Genomic DNA, 26,684 nt, shown 5'->3' on the forward strand with positions numbered 1-26,684 from the left:
GGCTAGATGGAGTCACTGAAGCAGTAGGCGTGAGCTTAAATGAACTCCAGAAGATGGTAGAGGACAGGAAGGCCTGGAGGAACGTTCTCCATGGGGTCGCGATGGGTCGGACACGACTTCTCAGCTAACAACATTTTTAAAGCAGGTCCGAATCATCTGGTACTCTACATTAACTTAATTCTCTTGCCACTGGCTTTCTTGACTGGAGTTGATGAGTATTGGTATCTAGGATCCCTAGAAAGTACTAATCTGCCCAGATCTTCCTCAACAAATCCTCAATATTTATCAGAGAATTTCACTCAAGCTACAGTGACTTCTGTATAGACATAAATAAAATTGTCCTGCAACTTGCCTGCAATCATTAGAAGAATTTGTTTCAAATAAAAACAGTGATGGGAAAAATTAGGATGTCAGACTTTAAGAAGACCATCTTGCTGTTGAGGTACAACTCATTCAAAAATTTTATTTACAATGTCAACCACAATGTCAACACCGTTATTCAGAAGTAAATTCCATTTGGAAAATTGGGGCGTAGTTGAAAAAGAGGTTTGTCAACAAAAAGGCAAAGCTTCATTCCAGGAACAGACTCGGTAAACATTCTTAGTTTTTTTCATAGCGGAAATTAAGAAAAAAATAAAAACTGAAGGTGGTGTTCCTTTAGACCAGACATGTCAAACACAAGGCCCGGGGGCCAGATCCGACCCACGAAGTGGTTTCATGTGGCCCGTGAAGCCATCCTGGAAACAGTGAGGAAACGGCCCCCACTGCCTTGGCCCTGGCCCAGAGACCCTCAGATCTGTCCCACTCCTGCCCAGGCCCCCATAGGCACCCTTGATGCAAATGATGTAGAGCTGGCCACGCCCACCCAGTAAGCCATACACACTCTAGCCACGCCCACCCAGGCCATACCCACCCGGCCCCCTGAAAGCAACCGCAATGCTGATGCGGCCCTCAATGAAATTGAGTTTGACACCCCTGCTTTAGACCCCTGCCACTGAGGACAGGCAGAATGACTTGTTCAAAGAAACGCTATCTTGTTAGCAAAAAGAACAATTCTAAAATAAAATTAATAACATGAGCATCTTTAGCTACAGAAATGCTCAACACTACTACCTTCATTATACAGTCTTTTGAAAAAAGAAATCAAATCAGTTTATTACAGCCCTATGGCCAGAAACAGTAAAATATCCAATTGTGGGCCACTTACATATATACATATATAAAAATGCACTGAACATAATCTAATGATGTTGTAATTGTTTGCACAATTCTTTATCACATAATGAGAAAGTAGAGCTAAGAAGGATGGACAGGAGGCAAAGGCTGTAAAGAGTGCCTCCAAAAGTAAAGGGTGGTTTTTTTTTAACTTTGTATTTTTAACCCAGTTTTAACCCATTTTAACCCTTATATGACTTTTTATAAAACCATATATATTGGAGAGGCTACCATGGTGTTTTACCCGCATTTTAACAAGCTAGGATTTTTAAGAATGGGGGGGAAAGAGAAAAGAGACAGTGTGCAGAGTTTGCAGCACAGAGTTCATCCAAGCCATTGAAGCCGCAGAAAATGGAAGATTATCCCGCAAGTATTGCCAGGACAGTGTTTGGGGCCACAGTCAAAGTACTTGGAGCCCCAAGGCAGGATTATTTGAGGCCCCAGGTGGGAATGGCATACATTGAATGAATAAGCATCACCGTTAGGATGTTGGCCAAAAAAAACTACGTATTACAAAAATATCTTTGGGAGGAGAAATAAAGTCAGTCAATCAGAATAGAGTTGGGAGGGACCTTTGGAGGACTTCTAGTCCAAGCTCCTCTGCTCAAGCAGGAGACCCTGTGACTGTCCAGTTTCTTTCACACTCCAGTCACACAATCATCTACAGCAGTCCACTAGGAAAATCTGGTTTGCAAAGGCAAACCATAATAAAAAAACAGTGTTCCAAGTGGCAGAAACATTTTCCTCTGAACAGCTGTCTTGCTATTTTTCATCTGGGTGACTGTTGCTCACTAAAACTTGTTTTTCTAATTCCAACAACTTCTTGTACAGTTTCTCTGCTGTGTCTTCATTAATATCCATCTGGAAGTCAAAGAAACAGGCAGTAACTAAATATGCATATGCATTTAATAAATAAAAATAAATAAATGAAAGGAAAGCATTACAGAGGGTGGTGAGCACAGCACAAGACATTGTGGGCTGTTCCCTGACACCACTGGATGACATCGCCAGGGCTTGTTGCCTTGGAAGAGTGAGGAAGATTCCTCAGGGATGACTCACACCCTGGACGGTATCTCTTTACTCTCCTACCATCTGGTAGGAGATACAGGAATATAGCCAGCCGTACCAATAGGCTGAAAAATAGCTTTTATCCGTGGGCTGTTAGGCTTTTAAATGGGACATAATCTCTGTGAACTTATGCAGAATTGACTTGGGAGGCTGGTGTGTGGTGTAGTTGGTTCACATAGTGTGGTGGGATGGAGGGTTTGTTGTCACTGTGTGTTGGGGGGAGAGAGCACGGGGGGGGAGGCTCAGCTAATCTCAATGTACACATGTTGTACTTTGACAATAAAGGAAGAATTAAAAAAAGAATTAGTTAAATTAATAGGGGAGATTTCAAGTGCTAGCTCAGCTTCTGTCTTCTGTGAGATCTTTCTCCCCACAAAGTTGCCCAATTAAAAGCCACTGAAGCTGAATGTCGTGGTTCCGACAGATGAGCCCAAAAGAAATAAGAACTCTGAGGGATTTGTTTTCCTCAAAGAACAATTTTAATGGCTACGTAATATCAGCACGAACAAAGGTGAAAGTTCCCCCCCCAAAAGGTTACAAAGTAAAAGTTAAACTCCACACCCACTAAATACGAAATAAATCACATTCTCCAGTTAACACCTTTGGTGGGCTCTGTAACAGTAATTCTAGCCTGCCAAATGATTTGACCTTGGTTCCCATAAGAAAGTTATTGTTTTGTCTGGAACAGAAGAATGCATTTTGCCTCCCCCAAAAGTTGTGGCAAGCCGAAACGAAGGAAGAAAGATGGCTGTGACCAAATGTAGTTTTGTAGGTTTGACACTGAAAGTATGTGCAATGCAAATCCGATGTCAGAAAAGCTGGAGGGCAAAAAGATTAAATGAGACCCTTGCATGTTACACCAGTTGAACCTCTCCCTAAGAGCTGTGAATAGAAAAATCCCAGGGAACTAGACTGGAGGAAGGAGAGACAAACTCAAAATGCTTGGTTTGTGTATTTCTCAAGATCCAGTTTGGGACATGCCTAAAGAACCTTGTTCCCCCATGTGTCTGCAACATCTGGACAGAGTGGTTATCAGTAAAATCAACTCACATATAGTATTTAGAATGATAAAAATGTGTACACGTAGTCCTTGAGTTACAACCGCAATTCCACATTAAGGTAGGAAGATAGGAGGATATTAAGTGATTCGTGTTAAGTGAACGAGCCTCCACCTCAGCTCTCCTCAATGTATTTGTTAAACAAATGCATGGGTTGTTAAGTGAGCAAGGGGTTAATCAAGGGTGGAGAAGACAATTGGGGGGGGGAAGTGCAAGAACAAGACCCACCTTCCCCTGGCCTCCCGATGCCTTCCCCCACCGAGACTCATACCTCACTTCACTTGGGCCTCCTCTGTACCCAGCCCTGCATCCACCACTGATCAATCGCTCACTTACCTTTCAAAGATCTCCAGAGCTCAGGATGTCAGGGGAGGAAAGGAGGAAAGGCTGCTCCATTAACTGGACCCACATGGCAGAAAAGCAGCTTTTTCTGAGATGCTGGCAAAGCTCTGGGTTTTCAGCAATACTCTTTCCTTGCTACATGCTGCCTCTCTCTTCCAGCAAACGCACGTGGCCACACGCTGCCTCTTTCTCCCAGAGAAACAGCAGCAAACTCCTTTCCTTGCAATCACTCTTCCCTCTTTCTGCAGGCAAATGTAGGTGCTCCCAGGGAATGGATTTGTGTGTGTGTATGGGGGGGGGGCGCTGTAAACTATTCCCTGCGGCATGTGTGTGTTTGCTGGGAGAAAGAGGCGGTGAGGTCTGTGTGCATTTGCGGAGAGAATGATACCAAGGGAATTAGTTGCACTCACTGGGAGAAAGAGGCAATACATGGTCGTGTGCATTTGCAGGGAGAGGCAGCCTGTAGCATGGGATGAGTTTTGCTGATAACACAGAGCTTTGCCAGCATCTCAGAAAGACTCTTCTTTTGCACCACAGGGCTACATAATGTAGTGGCCTGTCCTCTTTTCCTACCCCGACATCCTAAGCTCTGGAAAGGTGAGCGATCAGTAATGAGGAGTGGGCAGGAGTGTATATAACCTGCAGGCTCTGTGCCTATGGCAAACCGGGGCAGGATAGAGGGGAAATAGGAAGTGGAATGCGGGGGGAGGAGGAGATATGTTGCAGCGACTCTGCGGTCAGTCCTGGTCCAGTTGTAAGGGCAAACAACCACAGACGTGCTACAACGTATATAACTTCGGGACTGGGCCGTAAGTGCTTTTGGAGTATCAATCGTGACTTTGAACTGTTGTTAAATGACCTATCATAACTCGAGGACTACCTGTATGTGACTAGGGTCTAACACAAGAAAATTAGGGGGATAAAATTTTTGGATAAATGGGGATTATTGCAACGAGTAAGGCTTACACAGAAATATCTCTCCAATTTCTAAAATTCGAGATTCATTAACATTTCCTATGGGATTGTTTGTAAGATGTGCTGGAAAGGTCTTTCTGGTAATCCTCAGTGGGATCCCTAATTTACACTGCCCGGTGGTAGAACTGTCCAGAGATGTATTGCACAGCACCCTACAACCAACCCTACAGAAAGAGTGCGTATTGTATCACTTCCTAAAAGGAATTTACTTACCTTGCGGCTCTCACTATAACTCCTCCCCAGAATGGTAGCACAACTGTGATATTTCGCCAGGGGGTCCAGCAACTCTGGCTTTTGCTTAAACAACCAAATCTAGAAGGGAACCCAAACATTTCTTATTCCATGGGCTCTCCATGACAGTGCTGAGAACCTTCACATCTCAGCACTGGGAGCCTCGTCACAGAAAACAAGGAACACGGTGATCTATCTAAGGAATGGTAGAGAAACTCCTAAAGAAGATAATAAGCAGAGCACAAGCAATACCGATATGTTAAAAGAGATGGAAGTATTGCTCAGGTTATAAGAGAACCTTGCTGATTTCAGGGTGCGTGCAAACCCATCTCTCCTGGTCACTGTTGAGTTCTGCTTCTGATTTCTAACTCTACAAAATCAAGTCTGCAGTCCACAGCTGTGAGGGAAAGAAATTTTTTATGTATGTCATGCATTGTTTTTATGGATTATTTGCCTATTTTTACTGCCTATTTTTTCATTAAAAGAAATGTGCTAAGTACGCACGGAAGACCAAGCCTACAATATCTGCGAGAGTTTTGCCTTATACTACAATAAAATTGCTATCAGCTTTGAGTCATGGGATCTACATAGGAAATGACAGAACCAAATGGATGTGAAGGTGCCCTGAGCCATGGATATATCTAACAGTATTTTACCAGTGCTTCTGCTCCATTGTATGGTGTCAGGGTATATGTAGAGGTGAACAGGCGTAACTGGTAGAGCAAAAGAAGCAAGAAGTTAGCGTTTTCTTCCCCCATGAAAACACATTAAACTAAAAAAAATCTGTTTCAAAGGAATCAGTTTCACAATTTCACTATTAGCCATTGTAATATTCCAGTAAGAAAATTCTCAAATAGGATTTGCACTGTGGGTACTACTATATACAATGGATAGGCAACCTTTCTGAGCTAAGAAACTAGTTGGAATTTTAACATTATATAGTGCAGGGGTCCCCAACCTATGGGCCATGGCCTGGTCTCGGGCCGTGGGCTCTTGGCCAGTAGGCACTGGAAATGGCTGGCTCATGCGTGCACATGTAGGTGCGCATTCCCCACTTGCGCTAGTGCCCACGCCCCCATCTGCGCATGTGCACGGGCACAAACGAGGCCCTAGTTCCGAGCGGGTGTGTGCGGCCCATTTGCGCATGCATGAACGGGGCCGCTAGCGCTGGGTGGGTTGTGCAGCCTGTTCACATATGTGCACGGTGCCAGCACATGCTGCATGCATGAATGGGGCCACTAATGCTGCGTGGCCCTGTTTGTGTGCATGCGCATGTATGCACCAATTTGGAAGCTACTCTCCTTCTCTCCAGGCCACAAGCCCGGAAAGGTTGGAGACCTCTGATATACTGGATGTAATCACAAAATGGCCACCATGGAAACCTTGCCACAATGGATACAGCCATAACAAAGCATCCATTTATTGGAAGATAAGCCAGACACATCATCTCAATGGAATGTTTTGCAAAAAAAAGGTAGACTCCTTAATAAATATGTTTCTAAAGACAATATGCCAGCTTCGATTTGCAAAGAATTCCTTTACAAAGTCAATAGGGCAGAGAATATGTCAGGCACCAGTGTTTAGGACCATACTGGCACCTGCAGGTACGAAGTAGTTTATCCCTGTATAACAAAGTAAGAGACATATTTAGCACAATTTTTGTATTTTTTACATTATGCTGAATCCTGGGGTGCAAATTCTGTTTTTCCTATGATTCTTTGTGAATCAATCCTCATTTCCCTCAACTTTAACTCTGTGGTGCAATAATACTTCAAAAGGCACTTACCAGCCACAAGAAAGGGAAAAGCAGCTTCCATAAAAGAGGGGACATCATTTTATAAGTCAGATTGGTCATTACAATACCTGGACACGTGACACTTGAAAATAAACCCTAGTTGAGGAAAAAGGGGAGAGGGTAAGAGATGGGAGGTGGAAAGAAGCTCATCATATAAAATATAATCACACTATGCACAGTCATGCTCACCTACAGTATGCCTGTTGGCTAATGCACACCCAAAGAAGGAAATAAATATTTTTCTAAGCTTCCTTTTCCAAAATGGTCTTTTCTGCTTTTCATGGATATAAATAGCAGAGGAGTAAAAGGGAGGTATTTGGCCTTGAGGCCAATAGAGAGGGACCTCCATAGAATGAAATTGCTCTCCAGGCTTAGAGATCTTTTGGAATGAGGTTGGCTGTTGTTGGCCAAATGAGACAATTCTCCCCATGTCCAGCTGGGTCTTTCAAAATTATACAAGACTTGGAAATTTAAGACATCAGTCATTTATATATTACAATCTAAATTATATAATGGCACAAGCAGAGAATGAACTGGGTGCAGCTTTTATCTTAGAAACAAATCCCATCTCTAAGAAGAGAGCATCTACAGCAACCAGAGATTACACGAGGGAGTTCAAACTAGTCAGGAGAAGGTTTGCTGTTTTTCTACGTGGTAGCCTGACTTTATCTTGGCAGTTGCCTCCCAAATCTTGAATCTCAGCCCTTTCGTTTGTCTTCTCTCCAAATGTGGCACCTGGCCCAAACAGAGGAAAAAGGCAGCCAGAAAGGACAAAAGATGGGAGAAAAGACAGGATGGGACGAGTTGTTGTTGTTGTTGTTGTTATTATTATTATTATTATTATTATTATTATTATTATTATTATTATTATTATTATTATTATTATTATTATTATTATTATTATTTAGATTTATATACCGCCCTTTCCCGAAGGACTCAGGGCAGTTTACAGGGTATTTAAAAGAAAATCCATACAAAAGTTAAAACAATTAAAAAAGATTAAATGAAACCCTGAGAGAAAATAAAAACCCGTTAAAATTAAAAATTCTCAGCCTGGGCCAGAGAGCTCGAAGAGCCAGGTCTTCAGGTCCCGGCGGAATGAACGGAGGTCGGGGGCAGTCCTAAGCTCCGCGGGCAGCTTAGGCTTATGGCTATGTTCTACTTTCACAGTGACAATGTAATATGTAGGCAAATTATTTCTTGAAAAATCAGAGAGTCAGAACAATGGCAGATTCTAAATCTGTATCAATATGTATCTAAAAAGTAAAAAAAAGTATCTATCTGAAATATGCACATTTGTTTACAACACCTTACTTGATTCTATTAGTCGCTATGGAGGCTGACGTTATAAGGTATTGAAATCTATAAAGCTGCTCCTTCTCTGTCTCTGAAGCTTTAGAAGTCTTAATTATGCATTATTTGCAAACTCTTATCTTTCCAGCCACATGGACAAGCATACTTGTTCTTTGACGTTTCTGCTCTAGTCTGCTGAAAATCGGAAGAGCTGAGCCTCACCTGCTTGTTGAAATAGTTGTTTAAAGCCACACTTGCAAGATCAGTGCAGTATTTAGAGGAGCTGTAGGCCTCTTTGCCTTGCTTGTGTTGGATGTCATCAAGATTAAAGTTAGACTTATGGGCGCTGACTGAAGAAGTCCAGATGAGCTGGGAAGGTTTTTCAAGGCAGCACAGCAGAGGCTCCAGCTGCCGGATCTGAAAGTAAACAAACCAAGCCTATAGAACAGACACGTCAAACATCAAAGCCAGAATGCACTCAGCCTTAGATCCACGGGGCGTCCTGCCCCCTGGGCACCAGAACAAGCAGAGTCCGGCATCCCTGCTGGCTGTCTTGCCCCGCAGGGTGACTTCACCCAGGACGCTGGCCTTTTCCTGTGTGCAAACCTGGGGGGAAGGACAGAGGCTCCATGGATCTAAGGCTAACCGCATTCTGGCTTTGATAGATGCAACCAAGTTGTAGATCAGCACCCCACCCCACCCCAGCGCCTTCAGCCTCGCACCCACGACGAGGCTTTCCTTTCACCGGGACAGCCCCCACCCACCCACCCACATGGGATAGCAAGACCAGCGGCAACATGGCAGCACTGGCAATCTCTCCCCCTCCCATCACCCCTTCCTGAGCGTGGAGGAAGGAAAGAGATGAGAAGGTGAAGGAACGGAGGAAGGGAGGAATGGAGGGAGGAAGGGAGGAAGGGAAAAAAGGGAGGGAGGAGTGGAGGGAGGAAGAGAGGAAGGAAGGAAGGGTGGGAGGGAGGAACGGAGAAAGGGAAGAACAGAGGAAGGGAGGGAGGGAAAAAAGAGGGAGGAACAGAGGGAGGAAGGAAGGGGAAAAAGGAAGGAAAGGAGAGGCAACCTGGTTGGAGATGCCCCAGTTCACACATTTCTGCTTCAATCCTGCATCGAGACTTGGGCTCAAAGGAGAAAGCAATTTTGTGTTCTCTTTTGTCACAGACAGGACTTTATTGGCAATCCAAGTTAACATTGGTATTCTTGAATTGTGAACTCTTAGGAAAGTATCCCTTCCTTGTGTGTTGCAAACAGCCATTTCTAGGGGTGGAAACAGGACAAAGCAGAGCAGGGGAAAATATTTTCCTTTGCTATATTTCCAGTTTGAATTAGACCATGGCAGAGTCCCTTCAGGAGAGCTCTTTTAAGGATTATGTATTAATAGAAAAGCAACTAGCTTACCTCTGTTCTTAAATGCTAAAGCTGTTGCACATAAAAAACAGAGAAGCTCTGATCAACTATCACAGCCACCATTTTGACAGTTCTGCTGTACTGTTGTCTATGGATGCCCCCACTAAATGCAAGCACGGGATAAACTGAGCCTGGTTTGTTCTCAGTCTTTCAAGTGGCCACAGACTACTAGCAAAAGTGGCATTTGATCACAAGGCAAGGAGGCATCGAGAAATGTTTCCTCTTTTGCATTTGAGCATCCAAGAAGGGACAGGAAAGGAGAAAGGGAAAGACAAACAAAAAGAAGCAAAGAGGGGAAGGAAGAAGGAAAGGAGAATGAAGAGGGAAGGAAAAAGAAGAAAGGGGAGAAAGAAAGGAAGGAAGGAAGGAAGATAGATTATAATGAGAGGGAGGAAAGGTCTGAGGGAACTCCTGCCTTAGCACCTGGCCCCAAGCAGCCCTGCTGCCCTTTTGCAATCCTCTTGTCCCCTCCTTCTGACTTCTCCTGGCGGTTTCCCATCCTATTGCTGAGGATGCTTTGGTTACAAAGCAGAGTCTCCTCACAGGGAGTAGGCCTCCCTCTGACCCACACATTTTGCCGTCCTGCAACACCATGAGCAACTTGGCCAAGGAGAGCAAGCACAGCAGCAGCAGCCCTGAGGAGAAGGCAGCTGGGCGCCCCCTTGGGGAAGTAGGGCTAGGCCAGGCGGGGCTGCAGGGTTCCTGAACTCAAGGGCTGGACGCTTGACTTCCACTGACCAAGGCTCTGGGCAGCCCATGCCATCGTCCGCCACCACCACCCCCGCACAGCCTGAGAGGAACGGTGAGGCTCCTCCAGTGGACCATGTCCCACCACTCACCCTGGTCCCACCTACCTTCGCCGGAGACCCTTGGATCCGCCCCAGGCCTGCCCAGGCACTCCTGACGTGAGCGATGTCAAGCTGGCCACACCCACCCAGTAGGCCATGCCCCCTGGTCACACCCATGGTAGCCACACCCAACTGCCGCCCCCCCGAGGGCAACCACAATGCTGATACGGCCCTCAATGAAATTGAGTTTGACACCCCTGCTATAGAAGATCTCAAGCCTATAGAACTGGGAAACATAGCAGCTTTACAAAATCAATGCTATGATGACATGCCTACGAGACATACAAGCACTTGCTTCAAACTTCCCTACCAATACAAAATGTCCAAAGAAGTTGGTTGCAAAGACTTCCTGCAGGCCATCTGGAGTGACCCTGTCCTGCTGGGCAATCAGCCCCTCTGCGGTGGTGAGCATTCGCAATACTTTGCTGAAAAGAAGATAAGACATTACATTTAATTTTACCAAAGAAATGACTGGAACCTTTAATCATTACCAAAAATATCATTTCCTTGCATTTGTGTAGCGGTCTGATTTTTCCATTTTGTTATTGTGAGAATTGGCAGACTCCTTAACTTGAATTCAAGTTTCATTTGAAAACTGTCTAGAATTCTTAAACTTGACCATTAGCAAACTCTGGTAAAGTTTTATTTATTTATTTTTATAAATATTTTATTAATTTTCTAGTTTTACAGTCAAATACGTAATACACAAAGTGTTGTCTGGATCCATTAGTAATTCAGTGGTCTATATTAACTTCTTCAGTCTAGATTCCAAAATTACACCATCAAATTTTTCGTCTCTTCTTCCAATAGTACCTGTTTTCCCACACTAGGCAAATATAATTCTTGTTATTAGTAAATATACAATTAAATATCAACATTTTTGTTACATTTTTCTAATAATATCAATAATGTCAGTTTAAGATATCTTTTCTAACCAAAACATATCTTAATTGCTTTTGCACTTAACTTCCATATGTTCAATCAGTAGTTTTTGCTTTTTTAAAAAATTTAATTTCCCATGAGTGTTCAAAATGTCTCTATTATTTATCATTCCAAAGTTATATTTGAGTAACCAAAAACTTCCCTGATTCAAACTATTTAGCATTTTCCTGTTTCCCTTCTCATACCAAAATCTAATATTCTAATTACAAATCTTATCTTCTAGTTATAATACCTCTATTTCTAGCAATTATCTATTCTCCACCATATTCAAACAACTAATTAATCGTATAACGTCCCATCTAATGGGTCAAAACCTCTATTTTCTTCAGTCTTACTCTAGCTGTCTTTCTTTGCCAACTAACTTTCCAAGCCAATGCATTTGAATCATCAAGTAATTCTTCCTCTGTTTTTGTGTATATAGTTTGGAATAAAAAAGACCATTTGTTTAAAGTATTTTTGGAAGAACTGTCAGCCCACTGATATTCGTTATAGCCTCCCTCCTTCTCTAATTCCCCAGAGTTCTCCTAACAACTCTATCTTCCATTCAATCAGTTCTTCTTTTTCCTCAAATGTGTTCTGAAATCTTGATTGGTAAGATGTCTTTTCCATTTCCGATATTATTGCTACGTCTTCTAGTTCTTCAGTTGTCTGAGTCTGTCTGTTAGTTCCTTCCCTTAGGTCCTCCATCTTTGGATCTACATCCTCTAGTTTTTCTTCTATTTAATGGGTTGCTAGTTCCTTCTTTGTAGTCATTTTCTAGGTTTGTTTAGGTTAGAAAATTGTTCTTTTATCTTCTTTGTGTTATTTTTAGACTCATCATGAGCTAAAGCAATAGTGTCTTGTATTGATTTCAACATGGAGAGAATTTCTTTCTGATCTTCATCCATATTTTCTTGGTGGTATATTAAGCTGAAGACTTTGGGGACAAATGTGAGTATGAGGACAATCATTTTATTTTTTGTCGGTGGTCTTTATAGTAAAAATTGTTCATCAAAGAAATATTCCATCATCTCAAGCAATGATGTGTAGAAATTTCTGGTAAAGTTTTAGGTGCTCTCCAAGACTTCAGTGAAAATAACAAAAAGTGAGCCACTTGTATTTTTCTATAACATACAATTGGCTAGTGTCCTCTATGGAAATTGCTGTTGAAAAGCAGTACTTTATTATGTTCTGTTTGGCAATATAAATGGTTGATCCTGACCACTTTCTCTGAAACCTATGTAAAAAGCAGAGCCTCTATATATTTTTCAAATGTGATACAAGCCTCCTAGTTCTTTTTCCTGCAGCACAGCTAATTTGGTTGAAAATACTGGGCACCAGCACATAGATGCAGTATCTGTTTTCTTTCTGAAGCTTCCTTGTTCAAAAACTAGCTTGGACTGAATGTGACAAACTTCAGCCAACGGTCTCCCTTACAAATGAAATTAGAAGGAAGCCACAGGTTGTGTGATGTAAAGAATAAAAAAGATACGGTAGTAGTCCTGGGCTTTCTTTATGTCAAGGTTTTTAAATATCTGCCACTGGTATATAAACACATTTTATATCTAAGCTGTGAAAGACAGAAAGTCATTTTAAAACTTGGAAAGAGAGCTTCGAATTCATGGATGTCCCAAACTATCCTATTGGATATGTCTTCTCTAGCAATGCTGCACATAAGAAAGGACAAAGAAAAGCATGTAGGTAGCCAGGAACTGAATTCTGTTCTCTACAAAGAGAACAGAATTCATGGTTCTAGCTTCAAGAAGTTCATGACCACTGTGTGGCTTTAATGTTTCTAACACAGGAAAAAGTCTGCATGGGTGAGGAGTAAGTTCCAGGCTCCAACCTTGGTTAACCTATCTATTTGCTACCCATTACTGGAAGGTCCATTGTATCCATCCCTCCTATTTATATGGCACACGTTAACAGTACTTTTATGAGAGCTGCATTGGTTACTGGTATGCTTCTGGGTCCAAGTCAAGAGGCTGGTGGTCACCTTTAAAGTCCTACATGGTTTGGGACTAGGGTACCTAAGGGATTACTTTTTCCCAAGAGTCTCTACCCCTCCAACTCAATCTAGCAGAATGAGCATGCTGCAGATCCCGTCAGCGAAAGAATGTTAGCTGATGGGGATTAGAAAAAGATAAATGAGTCCCTGAGGATTTTACTTTGCTAATTGTTGCTTTAGGGGGCAGCACTCAGCTCCATTTCAAGGATTAGGATTAGTCACGTAGCCAGCTTGATGTCACAGAGTGCAGTTACCTTCCCACCACATTTGCAAGCTTTCAAACTGGCAGGAGCTGAGGTGAGGATGGGAACTCACCCCATTGTGCGATGCTCGGCTTTCCAGCCAAGCCCAGCGTCTTAACTGCTGAGCCATTGTACTGCTATGGTGGCGATTAGATGACGGGCTTTTTCCACAATGGCCCCTGCTTTGTGGAACATTCTCCCGTCAGAGATTAGAATGGCGTCAATCCCGTTATCCTTTCGTAAGGCTCTAAAACCTGTCTATGTTTCTGAGCTTGGTGTGCTGAATATGTCAAGGGTCCCTGGCTGTTTTGCTAATTGGCCAAGTATCTTGGCTGCTATGTATATTTATTTTAGATGTTTTTATTATTTTAAAATGTTTTAGTGTCTTAATTGTATATTTTAAAATTGTAAACTGCCTAGAGTCATTGACTGAGATGGGTGTCTATAGGAAGGAAGGAAGGAAGGAAGGAAGGAAGGAAGGAAGGAAGGAAGGAAGGAAGGAAGGAAGGAAGGAAGGAAGGAAGGAAGGAAGGAAGGAAGGAAGGAAGGAAGGAAGGAATTTTTCAGAGTCATGTAGAAAAAGAACAATTAAATTAGCTTATATAATATACCTGGAGAAGAGGCCACGTAAAAATGCCCAGAAACTGACATGTGGATTGACCATGCCCCCAGCATTCAAGAAGAGATAATCCAATCGGTGAAATCTGTACAATGAAAGTAAGACCTGGTTATTGCAAGAAGAATCAGGCAGTCTCCAAAATGCCTTGCCAAAAACAAAAACCCTCTTTAATTTATATTATCTTTTTATATTGTCTTTTATATGCTGCCCTGTAAACCGCCCTGAGTCCTTCGGGAAGAGGGCGGTATAGAAAACTAATTAAATAAATAAATAAATAAAATAATTTAACTTGAAAGGCTTAAATACATAACTAATCTAGAAATATATGTCGATACATAACACCTAATAACACCATATCTTCTTCAAAGAGGAATTTCTGGACTAAGTGTTCATATTTACGCTTAACTAAACTGTTTCAGGGAGAAACCAGAAGGCTGATCTTAGAATGACCTCTCACTGAGCAGGAAAACAAATCAAAACAAAACAAAAAAACCTTTAGCTTGCATTCACATTTAGGAAAATTAGTTTTCTTCTCTTAACAGAGTATTTAAACATAAATGCCTGATGACAAAGAGTCCAGGAAAAGTATTACTACTTGATTCTGTCAACTGTACAAGGACATGTTTAGACATTAAGCCAGGGGTCTTCAAACTTGTGGACTTCAACTCCCAGAATTCCTCAGCCAGTGTGCCTGGCTGAGGAATTCTGGGAGTTGAAGTCCACAAGTCATAAAAGGGCCAAGTTTGAAGACCCCTGCATTAAGCAGTCGGATTATGGTTCTTACAATACCTTACCATTAGACGTTCTTCTTGGCACTGATGGGGACGAACTTCAATATTTATAAAGGATACCCAAATGATCTATTTACTCACATACTACATAAGCACAATTATCTTTGTTATTGGTCCAATAGAGTTAAGAAAAGCTTGGATTAACAATTCTCCAGTTATCTTATGGCAGCATTTTTTACATATTCCATAATTCATACTCCATAAGAAAAGCATCCTAGGCCAATGAAGGGGGGGGGAATCAGCACCAGCCATTTTACATTAAAACAACTACTGCTTAAAGCCTAGACCAGGGGTCTTCAAACTTGGCCCTTTTATGACTTGTGGACTTCAACTCCCAGAATTCCTCAGCCAGCATGCGTGGCTAAGGAATTCTGGGAGTTGAAGTCCACAAGTCATAAAAGGGCCAAGTTTGAAGACCCCTGGCCTAGACAATAAAAGTAAAATTATAATTAGTTGCAGTTACAGGGACCAGCAAAAAGCATGCTTTGTAGCTAAGCCCTTTCCTTTCTCCCATTGTTCTATTGCTTTTTTGCTAGTCAAGGTTCTCATTTGTTTGCAGAAGAAATAGTGCAAGGAATCCATTGCCTCCTCTCACTGTCATTCTGTGGCTGATCCTGACTTGTTTCTGCTACTGAATGTCTCGGTCTGCTTGGGGGGAAAAAAGACTGGTATCCTTAATATAGCTACTACTGGAGAAATTATTCCAAGATTAACTTATTGTAGAAATATGCAATACGAATATGACTTAGAAATCCATCCTGGAGAGCTGATTGAGCAGGATTTCCTGAGCTACATATAGAAACATTTTCCCCCCAATAGATTGCCCTTCTCCCTATACCTTATCTTTATTTCTTGAGCTGCATGTAGGACAGATTCCAGCTTGCCAACATCTATTTTAACAATGCTGATGTGTGCACGGGGGAAGGAAGACAATAGGTTGTCACGGGTGGCATTGGCTTTTTCCATATTTCTACAGGCTAAACAAAGATGGATGTTTTCATCTTCCTGGAGCAGACGTTCACACAGCGCAGCACCAATCCCACTGCAAGAGTAACAATATACAGTTAAGGCCTGTCAAAGACTCTCACTATCAACCCTCTATGAAATTCATTATGCAACAGTTGAGAAAGTACATTCCCTGGTATGTGATGACCCAGAGTCCTGCACGAAGGCAAAGCAGTTGGCTGGCAAAAGATACAGTCCTTTAATAACTGCCCATGTTCCCCAAAAGCTCCCACATATGCTGGCAAGCCTTCAACCAAAGCACACACGCGCACGCATGCACGCACGCGCACACACACACACACACACACACACACACACACACGTTCCTTTCAGTTGCCTCTGGCTGAAGGCAATTTCAATACAGCCGGAGTCTCCTTTTAAATCACAGCTTGCCTGCAGTTTAAAAGGAGAGACTCAGAAATGCAGTCTGCAGTCGTAAAGTAGGAAACCAGCCTGTCTGGTATTCAAGTTGTCCAGGTTAAACAAAGATAAGAGCACAATTTACCTATCTCAAGATACCACGTTTGTTCCCATGCCCTACCCCACAGCATCTCCTTAAATCTTAATCCCTAGGTGTGCCTTGTGGAGTGGCGTGGGACACTCTCCTCCTGGGCAATTGAGCCCTGCCTATGTTGTTCTCTCCTCCTCTCTGCTCTTTATCATGTAGAAAAAAACTTTTATCATGTAGAAAAACACCCAAATGCTTTAATGTTTTTTTTCACAAAACTGCAACTATCAGATCCCTTCTTTTAAGATCTAGTTATTTATTGAGTCTCGAGTCCAACTTTTTCACTTGTGGAAAGACAAATAACATGCATATCGTGTTCTAGCTATCAGTCAGTAAAAAGTCGAGCTGATCTGCCTTTATCCTGCTTTTCGTTAAGGGACGCAAAGACATTAAGCTAGATGACAAGAACGAAAAATAGCAAGGCAATTCTTTAATTTATTATACTAATACATCCAATTCAATTCTGTTTCACCGCATTTATCCCTGTCCCACAGAGCCCCTTCACTTTTACCGAGCTTTGAAGAGGACAGTTAGCACAAAGCAGGTTGTTCTTAAAGGCTAGTCAACAAAAATTAAAATATTAAAAGAATGTAAAAAATGCAGCCGGGGCATAATTCAACGGAGTAAAATATTTTCAAGTTCCCACCGATCCTCCCCTTTTACCCACATGGTTCATCATCCCACTGCTACTCCTGTCACACCGTCTGCTGTGGGACCCGCACGTCCTTTCAAATTAACTGCATAAACCAGGGGTAGGCAACCTCGGCTCTTTTAGGACTCGTGGACTTCAACTCCCAGAATCCCTGAGCCAGCATGGCTGGCTCAGGAATTCTGGGAGTTGAAGTCCACGAGTCCTAAAAGAGCCGAGGTTGCCAACCCCTGGCATAAACAGATTAAATTCCCCCCCCCTCTTTTTCCCCAGGCTTTATCTCAGCGATCCGCTCTCACCTGGTGGCGCCGGTGACTATGGCTACTCTTTGCATGGCTGCAAGTCCCAAACTGAATGGGGTCGATCGAAAAATGAAGAGGGGACGCCGGGACCGGCTATATAAATCAGGGTATGCGCCGCCTCCAAGGATCGGCGAGGCTTCTTTCTGGTCGTCCCAGCAAGCAAGGCCCCGCCCCTCACCAACTCCTCGGGAGCCCAGATTGGCGGCCCCCTCCCAGTCCGGAGTCGGGAGGAAGGTCTGTAGCAAAAGGGGAAACGGGGCGGTGGCGTGACAGTAGCCCGACGATGAAAAGGCGGGATCTGGCGACACTCAGCCACTCAGGTTAGCCTTGGGGCGGTGGAAGAACGCTCCCGTCGCTCTGAGCTTATCATTGCTTGGATGCAATGGAAAGGAGTATGTAAGTAGCTATGCCGCTACTCTAAGAAGGCAGGAAAGACGGTTAAAGTGAAGAACGAAGCTGTTAATGGGCACAAGTCGAAACTTAACTCCTGGTTCCTAGACTTGGGGCTTTTCCCAGATCCATTGAAAGAGATGATGCTATCCTGACAACCAATACTTTAGAAGGGGATATATGTGTGTGTGTGTGTGTTTGTGTGTATGTGTATATATATGTGTGTGTGTGTGTGTGTGTGTGTATATATATATATATATATATATATATATGTTTTCGTAGATTCTCGCGGGTGTCTGTATGTGTAGGTCTAGAGTCTCGGGTTTCTTCCCGCGTTCCTTTCATCTTCAGAAAGTTGTGGCGACGTTTCGACGAAATCCCATCCGTCATCATCAGGCCGGAGTGTTCCTCCTGCTGCTTTCAGGAGCAATGCGTGGTCTGTCTGTTCCTTTCCTTCCAAGGCTGTTGGAAGGAAAGGAACAAACAGACCACGCATTGCTCCTGAAAGCAGCAGGAGGAACACTCCGGCCTGATGATGACGGATGGGATTTCGTCGAAACGTCGCCACAACTTTCTGAAGATGAAAGGAACGCGGGAAGAAACCCGAGACTCTAGACCTACACATACAGACACCCGCGAGAATCTACGAAAACATATATATATATATATATATATATATATATATATATATATATATATATATATATATATATAAAGGGTAGGCACATGCGTGCTAGTCGTTCAAAGCCGAAGAGCCAGCGCTTGTCCGAGGACGTCTCCGTGGTCATGTGGCCGGCATGACTAGACGCCAAAGGTGCACGGAACACTGTTACCTTCCCACCGGAGTGGTCCCTATTTTTCTACTTGCATTTTTACGTGCTTTCGAACTGCTAGGTTGGCAGAAGCTGGGACGAGTAACAGGCGCTCACTCTGTTACGCGGCACTCGGGATTCGACTCGCCAAACTGCCGACCTTCTGATCGACAAGCTCAGCGTCCTAACCCACTGAGCCACCGCGTCCCTCATATATATGTATATATGTATATATATATATATATATGTATATATATATTTGTCAAGGCTTTTTGAATGCACCTTGCTAATTAACTCTTTCATTCCTGTTTTGGCCTGACTCAAGGCTTATCCACAGGATATAGTCAACTTATGACAGCTCATTATTTGTGCAAATTATTCAAATTGATAATAAAGAATTTGGGAGGCTGAGATGATCATTTCGAACTCTTTATGTTCTCATCAGTCAGTCATACCCTTTATCTGAGATTCGAACCTGGGCTGATTATATATTAGGCAGTTGTTTTAACTTCCTGAGCCACAGGTTCTTTCTCTCTTTTTTATTAGCTAGAAGGCAAGGCAAATGTGTGTTAAGTATTTGTCAAGGCTTTTTGAATGCACCTTGCTAATTAACTCTTTCATTCCTGTTTTGGCCTGACTCAAGGCTTATCCACAGGATATAGTCAACTTATGACAGCTCATTATTTGTGCAAACAACTGCCTAATATATAATCAGCCCAGGTTCGAATCTCAGATAAAGGGTATGACTGACTGATGAGAACATAAAGAGTTCGAAATGATCATCTCAGCCTCCCAAATTCTTTATTAGCAATTTGAATAATTTGCACAAAGACAGCTTTCCAATTGAGGCCTATATTGAAATGGCCTCACCGCCAAATTTTGCAAAGCTTTTTATTTACTTTTATTTATCACAGATTTGTTTAACCAAAATATAAATGCAACCATAATAGTTGCATCACAGTTTCTATTGTAGGAGTGAGAGAAACTGTGAATGAAGAATGGAATGACAAATATCATACAGATATTTCCACTTTTTCAACACAGTTTGAAATTCACATTCTTTATGGCAAAAATTTCAGAGGTTTCTGATAAAGCAAACCAGTCTTTCATTTATTACACATCCTATGAGGTGTTGAGTGTTCATTGCTTAGTACTGTTGGAAGATTTACCCTGACAAAACTCCCATATTCTCATCCCCATTAGAAAAACATGCAAACACACTTTTTTCAGTAAAAGCCTTTTGCTGAACTTCTGTGACACCTCATAAAATGTTGCAAAACCCCCGCTTGCCTGAGGCAAGCCAGCAATTGGGAAAATCAGATAGCAAAGCCACCAAGAACTCCTTGCCCTGCCCCTGATGGGATTAACTCCCAAAATAGAAACTGGACAAAAGAAATATCACTTAAGACAAGAAGGGGAATATTGGACAACCATTAAAACACACACAAAAAAAAGGAACCAGCAAACCCACAGCCCTAGGGCAGAAAAAAAAAGCATATAAAAATCACAACTCAGGACTAGGAGACCTCCTTGCAAGGCAGGAATGCTGAAGTCACTTCTCTGTCATTCTTTTTTTCCCCCTGAAATAAAGACCTGCTTTGCAGTAGCTGCTGTCCTCAAATGTCTTCATTGTCGGCTTTCCCCAGCTGGAAACGAACCGGGAAATTCTTCTGACAGTACCATCACCATTTATTCCTTGCTACCACATGTGAGGGACGTGGTGGCTTAGTGGGTTAGGACGCTGAACTTGTTGATCAGAAGGTCGGCAGTTTGGCAGGTTGAATCCCGAGTGCCGCATAACAGAGTGAGCGCCTGTTACTCGTGCCAGCTTCTGCCAACCTAGCAGTTCGGAAGCACATAAAAATGCAAGTAGAAAAATAGGGACCACTATGGTGGGAAGGTAACAGCATTCCGTGTGCCTTTGGCCACATGACCACTGAGACGTCCTCGGACAAGCGCTGGCTCTTCGGCTTTGAAACAGATGAGCACCGGCCCCTAGAGTTGGAAACGACTAGCACGCATGTGCAGGGGAAACTTTACCTTCACCTTTACCCCGTTAGTGGCTACTTCTGTGTTCTAGCTATTGGTTTCTTTTTTTCTGTTCTTTCATTCTGTCTTTTCAACATCTGTCTCCCATCATGCAACATCCACCTCTCGCTTTCTTCTACTTCCCATGTTTCTCTCTCTCCATATTTATATAGTACATTCTTGTTCCTTCAACACTCTAAGGCTTGTGTTAAGGCATACAATTCACACGTTTGTGCTGATCCGATTAGTGGCAGTCACCCTGCTGCCAACAATTTTGATGCATGCAATTCACAAATCTGTGCAAACCAACTTAAAAACAACTTTTCTGTTTCTTCCTTCTATTATCCATTCCTTCCCTTCTCTTCTGCCGCTCTGACCTAACTTATGTCTTTTCTACTTCCACAAGTACACATCTTCTATCAACTTTACATAAGCCAACTCTTTTCCTTTACTATTAATGAATCCTCTACATTTCTCTTCTCCAAAAGTATTCTAGACTCCATAAGGATACTTGGAGTCAGTGTATATTCTTCTCCCTTATTAACAACCTTAGAGCCTGCTGTAAGGCATAAAATCCACAGGTTAGTGCTGACCAAGGGAGGGAAATTCTCCCAGCTTCCATTCACATTTTCTTTCTCCCATCTACTATTGCACCTTTATTATGTCCCTCTTTTTCTTTTCTCTTTCCCAACTACTTTGCTATGAACAAGTGGTTACCTCCTTTCGGCTTTCTGATTTAAAATTACCCACACTTAATAAGAAATGCTAATCACCGGACTTCCGGTAGCACTGCCACGCCGAATGGCGGCGTTTCTTAAGTCGCCCGATCTTGGGATGCGTTAGAGCGCCCGGAGGCAGCGAAAATCAGCTGTCCCGTGGTGCCGAAGTCTCTTCCTCGGGAGAAGAGGGAGAGGCGAGCTTGTTTGGGTAGAGGTAGAGCTCCTCTGTGATTCCCCCAACGAGTTTGGGGGCTAACGGAGTGAGTTCCCTCGGAGCCCAGGCTTTCTCCGCTCCCAGGACGCTTTCACTCCATAAAGGAGTGGAACTAGACGCGACAACTAAATCTGCTGCTTAGATGGGACTGTGAGTATTTTTTTTTCTTTGAGAAGTAGGCAGAGCGAAGCAGGAGGATTTGAATTTTCAAGTTGGATTTTAACTTTAACTCAGACTCATTATCTTCTTCAAGTTTTAAGCTGATGGAAATGGAGTAAAAATGGCGCTGGAATGTTGCTTTCTTGTGTGAACTGACTGTTTTGGAAAATTGTTATATTTTGCAACATAGCAAGAGATACAATTTGCAACTGATTCTACCCAGTACCGGATTTTGTGTATTTGGAAACTTGTCCTTTTTTTTATTGAAGGATAAGGAACTTTGGGAGAAAAACTTTTATTTTTTCTCCCTTCTCCTTTCTTTTCTTTTTCTTTTTTCTTTTTGAACTTTGATTCTGCTGGGAGAAAGAGGAAACCGAAACCTAAGAGATGGCTGCAAGGTGTGGGGGAGGCCCCACAATCTCTAAAAGTGTTATTTCTTCACCTTTACCACAAGCTGCAGGGCAAACTACAACAAAACCTACAGTACAACCACCTTCCCCCCCACCACCTGCATTTACATTGGCAGACATTCAGCAAGTTGTGATGCAGTCAACACAAGTATTAACACAAGTATTACAGCAAGAAATAAAGGAAACAAAGGAAGAATTTGTTAATCAAAATAAACAGATGAGGGAGGATATAGTGCTTGCACTTCAGGGCTTGGCTGCACATATTGAACGCCTGGATGTTCGTGTGGATTCAGTTATGGAGTATGTGGAGAATCTGGAAAATAAAATCATCAGTGCTGAACAGAAAATAGACAGAACAGAGGTTAAAATTGATAGAACAGAAGATGAAGTCATCATCTCACAATATAAAGACATGGAGTTTGCATTGCGCATCAGAGGCCTTAAAGAGAATCCTAAAGAAGATTTGGAATGGGAAGTGGCACAAGCAGTGGCTCCTGTCTTGAAATGTGAACCTGAAGAATTACTTAAAGAAACGGATAAGACATTTAGGGTTAATTCCTGGATTGCTAGACAGAAAAATTTACCTAGAGATGTAGTGATTTACTTTTCCAGGAGATCAACTAGAAATTCTATTATCCAGGCTTTTTATCGGGAAAGATTTCAAATTGCAGGCCAAGATATTATAATTTTAAAGGAGATACCTCCAAAAATTCTTAGAAAAAGGAAAGATTTCACTTTTCTGTCCGATGAGCTTAAGAAGCAACAAATTCAGTTTAGATGGGAAATACCCAATGGAATTGTGGTGAATTATGCAGGGACGGGGTACAGGTTGAATACAATTTTAAAAGCAAAAGAAATTTTACAAAAATCTCACCATTAAAAAAAAATAGCTTGCTCTCCTTCACATGCATTTTCCATAAATTCACTCACAGATCCCCCATAAAACTCTTCATATGCAAACACTTGCTATTGATTTTCTTTTTCTTTTACAACAATAAAATCAGCAATTTACTGTTCCTTTCACAGCCTGGGACGGGGGTGGGGGTGGGTGGGTTTTGAGGGCTAACACACACATTTACACATCAGCAAATTAACTCATTCACGTCCATTCCAACTGCCTGCATAAACAATTTCACATACAAAAATTTCATTTCATACTTTCTCCAGGCAAACCATACATTTTTAAATAAGGCCTTTTTGTTTGGTGTTATCAGAGGGGAACTTAACCCTCTTCCAAGTCTTGGAATAACACAGAACAACATAGACAGACATATATACACAGATACTAATAAAACAACATTCATTTAGACATATGACTTGTCCCGCAAGAAGCGAGAAAACTCAGGAGGTGATTGCAACCAAACATGGTTTTATAGGGCCCTTTAACCATCTCCCATTTTTCTCACCATTCCAAGTCCAAGCTTAATGTTCCAAATGTCCAAATATATATATAACAAAACAAAACACACATCAATTTGGAGTTTGAGGCCAAAACAGGCCTCCCCTTTTAATTAAAAAGGAGGCGAACATTTATGGTTACTTACAATTTATCCCAACTTCAAAAAACAGTGGGGAAAGACTAAAAGGAATATTGAACCTGGGGTCTTTTGCAGCTGTGAAGTGGGAGGTGTCCTCACCTCCGACAAAAGGGAATCGAATAGTCCAAAGAGCCAGATTAAAAGAAAAAGACAGGAAAAAAACTTGCTTTCATTTCCTTGAATCTTCTTTTCTTTTCTTCCGTGGCTTTAGCTGTTATCAGATAAACTAGCCAACCGGAGGTTTACAAAGTTTTTCAAAGTTGCCTTCTTGAAGATGATTTTTACTGCTATACAGCAACAACAACAACAATAAAAGCACCACCAGACATTGTCTGACAGGGTTAAACTTTGACAGCCAGGGTTCAAAACCTCGAATTGTTCAAAACAAAATTGCAGAGGAGTACATTTTGATTTATTTCTTTTAAATTACTCTGATGATTCCCCATATTTTTTTTCTTTTTTCTTTTTCTCTCATGATAGTTTCTCGGCTCCCTCCCTTTTCACTTAGTTAATTTGTAATTTAGTAATAAATTTTACCTTTGGAGGGGTAGTCAAGGAGATCAGCTCCCTATCTTATTTCAAAATTACCAAAACCTCTGCAAAAAAATTACATGCCAATTCAATTACTTTCCTTAAACCACTCTCTATCCTGTATTAAAAGGCGGTTTCTCGGCTTGCTCTTTTCTTACTCATGTATTCATTTATTTTTATGCTTATCTATAGAGGACAAGTTGGAGTGATCAACCTCCTGCCTTATTCCAGGATTTCCAGTTTTTTTTAAATCTCTTTTACTCACCAAGGTGCCTGTTACAATTTCTCCCATCAGTAGAGAAGCATGAAACTTCATTGAATTCAGGCGTTCAGGTTTCTCAGACATGGATCCACCAGCAAAGATGAAGCATAGGAGTCTTCTAGGTCAAATGCCCAGGAGTGCTCTAAGACTCACGCTTCAGTCGCTGTCGGTTTCCTCCCATTGAGAAATGAAAGCTTCTTTGGGATCCTAACAGGGATCTCCATATGTGGGGGGAGAGAGCCTTTGAAGCTTGCGTCACATTTAGGTGCCAGGATGTAAGGTTTTACACTTAGCCTCACAATTGCCCCAGCATTACTCAGGAATTTAAAAGAGCCAAAAGAAACTCCTGAGCTGAGGTTTCAGCAAGCAAACAATTTTTATTTTGATCAAAATAGAGTTGGGTGGCCACATCTCTCTTCGTGGCTGGTAGAGAGATGAAGGCAACAACCAAGAAAGATGTCTTCCACCTTTTATACCCCTTCAGAACAAAGAGATCTGGTCTTGGTACTAGGAACCAAAAGGTTCAGAAAAATAATTCCTACATGATGACTCATACACAACAACCCAGGCTCCACCACAGCTCCTTTTTCCCCCTCCCCTTACCATGCTCTTTTCATGTAAGCAATCACCTGTACCTAAAGCATGAAACATTTGCTTTTATATAACTAATTTCCCAATATAAAGTACCTACAAAACTGCTTGCACATAAACAAAGATGATTACAAAGTATCACTACTAATATCAGTATTACTAACATCAATCTTAAGCATAATAAAATCCCTTCAGTATTTTTCCATTAAAATACTTTAAAAGGAAAAAAAATCTCAGCTCTAACCTAGTTAATGCTGTAGGACAGGGGTGTCAAGGGGCCGGGTGGGTGTGGCCTACTGGGTGGGCGTGGCTAGAGTGCGTATGGCCTACTGGGTGGGCATGGCCAGCTCCACATCGTTCGCATCAAGGGTGCCTATGGGGGCCTGGGCAGGAGTGGGACAGATCTGAGGGTCTCTGGCAGAAGGAGGGTCTCTGGGCCAGGGCCAAGGCAGTGGGGGCCGTTCCCTCACTGTTTCCAGGATGGCTTTGAGACCACTTCGCGGGCCGGATCCGGCCCCCAGGCCTTGTGTTTGACATGTCTGCTGTAGGACATTTGGGAAGCATGAGGTCACTATCTCACCCATTCTGCTCTCCTTTGCATTCCTTGAATGGCAGGCAGTTCTTTATTTCAACTCCTCCAAGTATAGCCTTGGTTCCCTTAAACTTTGTGGTTTCTCTTAGAGATTATCATTCAAGGAAAATGTCCTCCTCCTGTTCCAATGGAGGAGAAAAGTCAGACACAGCTTTCTTAAAAGCTTCTCTTTAATCAACAGAAGAACAGCAACAAAAACAGAATTCAGGACAGAAGGAACAAGTAAATGATTTTATAGCAATACCATTAAATAGGACTTTCCAGAGAATGAATAAATAAAAGATAACACCTATACAGTTATGATTAGGCATATTTTTTAAAATACTGAATTCTTTTTATTGATGGTAAATGTCTTACTATCTACCGGCTCTCCTCCCCTCTTTTGTCAGCCAGACCAAGGGAATATATTTGTTAAGTTTTTACCGATCAGACCGGTATATATATATAGGTTGGAGCTGCAAGGCAAAAGAAATCATAATAATAGAACTGCAATATAGCAAGTTCAAAAACCCAAGGTGCATCGATCAAACCAGTCTTTTGTCAGACATATATATATATATATATTCAAGATCCAAAGAGCTGCATCCCTTAGCTCAGTTAAGGGGAGATTTGAGTTTCCTGATACAATTGGTTAGCCAATTGTACAGATTTTACTTACCCTGAGGCTGTCACTGGACAGTCCAAAAATAAAGGGGAAGACATGGTTGCTAGCTGACCCTGTCCCCCAAACCAAAGGCTCTGTGGAGGAAGGAGGACCTAGAAGACAGAAAGGGCAACAGCTAATGGGAATCAGCTCTCCTCCACCCACCTACCCCAAGAGCTCCAGGCTCTCAAATCACAAAAGAGAAATTTTGCCATGTGAATTTTGGGCAGGTGAACTGCACAAAAGTTATTTTCATAGTTCAACAGAGATATTAGCAGGGGAACCTGGGGTGCAATCCCCATATCAAGTTGCCCACAATAAAACTACCAGGCCGTAATAACCTAGTCAAAATGTACAGTATAATAAATGGCCTCATGAATCTAACTCTAATCATGCCATTTCAAAATAAGTAATATAGACTTGAGAAAAAATATTTCACAAAGCAGGGATCCCAGCATCCCATGAGATGTTAACACACTTGTGAAAATGTAGCTGTTTAATTTCTA

The 26,684-nt window shown here is 42.2% G+C and overlaps 1 protein-coding gene across 2 annotated transcripts; it reads right to left on the reverse strand.

Annotated features, from left to right (window-relative positions):
• Window positions 1-1,011: 1,011 nt before the first annotated feature.
• On the reverse strand, window positions 1,012-17,492 carry HSD17B7 (hydroxysteroid 17-beta dehydrogenase 7). 2 transcript variants are annotated; one of them, XM_081323692.1, is made up of 9 exons: window positions 17,287-17,492; window positions 15,664-15,867; window positions 14,027-14,119; window positions 10,555-10,669; window positions 8,200-8,394; window positions 6,676-6,780; window positions 5,546-5,602; window positions 4,872-4,970; window positions 1,012-2,076 (listed from the first exon to the last, which is right to left on the reverse strand). In XM_081323692.1, exons 1-9 carry the CDS (start codon window positions 17,319-17,321, stop codon window positions 1,978-1,980), a joined length of 1,002 nt encoding a protein of 333 aa, XP_081179818.1. In that variant the 5' UTR covers window positions 17,322-17,492; the 3' UTR covers window positions 1,012-1,977. The 2 variants fall into 2 exon arrangements, with proteins under 2 accessions (XP_081179818.1, XP_081179819.1); XM_081323693.1 differs by lacking the exon at window positions 17,287-17,492 and adding an exon at window positions 16,616-16,691.
• Between the last annotated feature and the right edge of the window lie 9,192 nt (window positions 17,493-26,684).

The sequence above is a fragment of the Vipera berus genome (assembly GCF_964194415.1).
Source record: "Vipera berus genome assembly, chromosome: 3".
NCBI classification, from domain to species: domain Eukaryota; kingdom Metazoa; phylum Chordata; class Lepidosauria; order Squamata; family Viperidae; genus Vipera; species Vipera berus.